At 32.0% G+C, this 2,809-nt stretch overlaps 1 protein-coding gene across 1 annotated transcript in view; it reads left to right on the forward strand.

Moving 5' to 3' along the window:
- Positions 1–2,809, forward strand: part of LOC102764995 (ATP-binding cassette sub-family D member 3) — an 18,471-nt gene that overhangs the window by 2,687 nt on the left and 12,975 nt on the right. The window contains exon 4 of the mRNA XM_015559735.1: positions 1,061–1,180. Within this exon, the coding sequence (XP_015415221.1) occupies positions 1,061–1,180 (120 nt within the window). The remainder of the gene's footprint in view (positions 1–1,060; positions 1,181–2,809) is intronic.

Here is a 2,809-nt window from a genome sequence, read left to right on the forward strand (position 1 = left end):
ATTGGTTGTAGTTCTTCCTAGAATGTTTGGTAAAACTCCCCTGTGAAGCCGTCTGGTCCTGGGCTTTTGTTTGCTGGAAGCTTTTTGATTACTGCTTTAATTTCTTCCATAGTTATCAGCCTATTGGGACTTTTAGAATCTTCCTGATTGAGTTTTGGAATGTTGTATTTTTCTAGGAATATGTCCATTTCCTCCAGGTTGTCTAGTTTGTTAGAATAGAGTTGTCCATAGTATTTTTTAACACTCCTTTGCATTTTTGTCGGGTCTGTTGTTATTTCACCTTTTTCATTTCTGATTTTGTTTATTTGGGTCCTCTCTGCTTCTTGGTGAGCCTGGCTAGAGGTTCATTAATGTTGTTTATCCTTTCAAAGAACCAGCTCGTGGGTTCATTGATCTTTTGTATTGTTTTTTCATCTCTGTGTCATTCATTTCTGCTCTGATCTTTATTGTCTCCTTCCTCCTGGATACTGTGGGCTTTTCTTGTTGCTCTCTTTCTAATTCTTTGAGTTGTAGAGTGAGATGATTTATTACCATTTTTTCTTGTTTTTTTAAGGTAGGCCTGTAGAGCTATAAACTTCCCTCTCAGGACTTCTTTCACTGTGTCCCATAGATTTTGGATTGTTGTGTTTTCATTGTCATTCATTTCCAGGATGTTCAGTTACATACTTTTAATGCCAGGCAGTTTAATTCTAACCTGTAGAGCTTTTAAAGCTTTGACAGTAATTATACTTTTCAAGTTGAGGTAAGATGTTAATCACTTTGCGTAAATATGACTCTCTAGTGTTTAACCTTGTTTACAATATTATTTATTTTCTCATTGCTCTTGTCCTTTAATTATGTACAGTAGTATCCTCCTTAAGCTGCTAGATATATTTTGTCAAAATTAGTGTAGATAGGAAGTAAAGATTTCAGGGTTACCCTTGTGCCACATTTTTATGTGAAATGTACGTCTTTAAATGATATTGGCAATGGAATTATAGTGATTTTAGTTTAAAAAATAAAGCAAGATAGAGAATGTTGGTATATTATTACATTTGATTTCATCTTTAATTTCTGAAAGGTACTAAAGGAATACTTAGATAATGTCCAGTTGGGTCATATTCTTGAACGCGAAGGAGGCTGGGACAGTGTTCAGGATTGGATGGATGTGCTCAGTGGTGGAGAGAAGCAAAGAATGGCAGTAAGTATACTCTGAAGACATTGCACAAAAATGCACCTGTTTGATTAATCAAGGCACATATGTTTACTTGCATATTTTTTTAACAGAGATAAAAATTTATTTAATCTTAGAATAAGAAATACCCTTCCAAGCATGATCCAAAAGTAAAAAACAAGAAAGTTATTGATATATTGGTTACTTAAAACAAAAGAAAAATATCTAAACTACATGCTTGAAGTTATGAAAAACTGTAAAAAAAAGAATTCACAACATATGTTTTTGAATTATGAATAACTTTTAGAAATCAATGAAAAGATTTAAAAAAAAGCATTAGAAAGTATAGTTAAAGCATGGTTAAGCAAGTTAAATCAAAAAGGAGAAATACAAATAAACTTGAAAAATAAACATGAAAAATATTTTACCTCACTAGTAATAAGTGAAATGCCAATTAAAATAAAAATACCTTTTAACCTATAAAACTGGAAAAATTTGAAAAGCATGATAATAACTAGTGTTGATGAGGGTGTGAGATAATAGATACTTTCATACACTTTAAAGAGAATATAAATTAGTTCAAACTTTCTGGAGGGCAATTTGGCAAATTGATACAGCATTTTAAAATGTGTATACTGACATTTAATTGTTCATTTCTAAGAACTTATCCTAAGGAATTAACAGGATAAATGCACAGAAATGCCTGTACAAGAAGTTTCTTTGGTGTATCATTTAACAAAACAAAAGATTGGGAAACCTAGCCTGGCCAGTGTGGTTCAGTGGTTGAGCATCGACCTATGAACCAGGAGGTCACGGTTGAATTCCCAGTCACTTTTTGATGGTAAGGTAGAATATTTGTGAAACTAGTGAACGAAAAAATGAAAATTTGCCTGGCCCATGTAGGTCAGTGGTTGAGCGTTGACCTATGAACAGTTCAAATTCTGGTCAGGTCATATTCCTGGGTTGCAGGCTTGATCCCAAGTGTGGGGTGTGCAGGAGGCAGCCCATAAATGATTCTCTCTCATCATTAATGTTTTCATCTCTCTCTCCCTCTGCTTTCCTCTCTGAAATCAATAAAAAAGAAAAAAATTATTTAAAAAAAAAAGATTGGCAAACCTAAATATTTGTCAGTAGGGGAACAGGTAGTTATGTAATAATGCAAGAAGATAGACAGAGATGTCCTCACATATTAAGTAAAATAAAAGATTATGTAATGGAATGTATAGCATGGTTATGTGTACATTTTTTTCTATATGTTTATATTAAAATGTAAAATCAGAACACCAAATGTTAATCACTATCATTTCTGGTTGTTTTGAATAATAGGGAATCTTTACTTTCTTGTTTATGACTATCTGTATTTTCTGATTATTCAAAAATAATGAGTATTTATTATTTTTTATTATACTTTCACATTTTTTAATGGCAATTTTTATAGTATAGATTACTTTAAATAATAATAAAGGTGCTTGAAAGTAACTTGCATGTAAATTTGAAATTTTGAAAAATTTTGAGTTTTCCTGTGAAAGGAAAAACTGCAGATTCAATTATATACCATTAATCCATTTTTTGTAAAAGTTGAGGAAACTTTGTACCATGTTGGTCTTGGGACATACAGTAATTATGGTTGGGTTATGAGATCTCGTTCATATGAGA

This window comes from Myotis davidii, unplaced genomic scaffold (genome assembly GCF_000327345.1).
Source record: "Myotis davidii unplaced genomic scaffold, ASM32734v1 scaffold53, whole genome shotgun sequence".
Taxonomy (NCBI): domain Eukaryota; kingdom Metazoa; phylum Chordata; class Mammalia; order Chiroptera; family Vespertilionidae; genus Myotis; species Myotis davidii.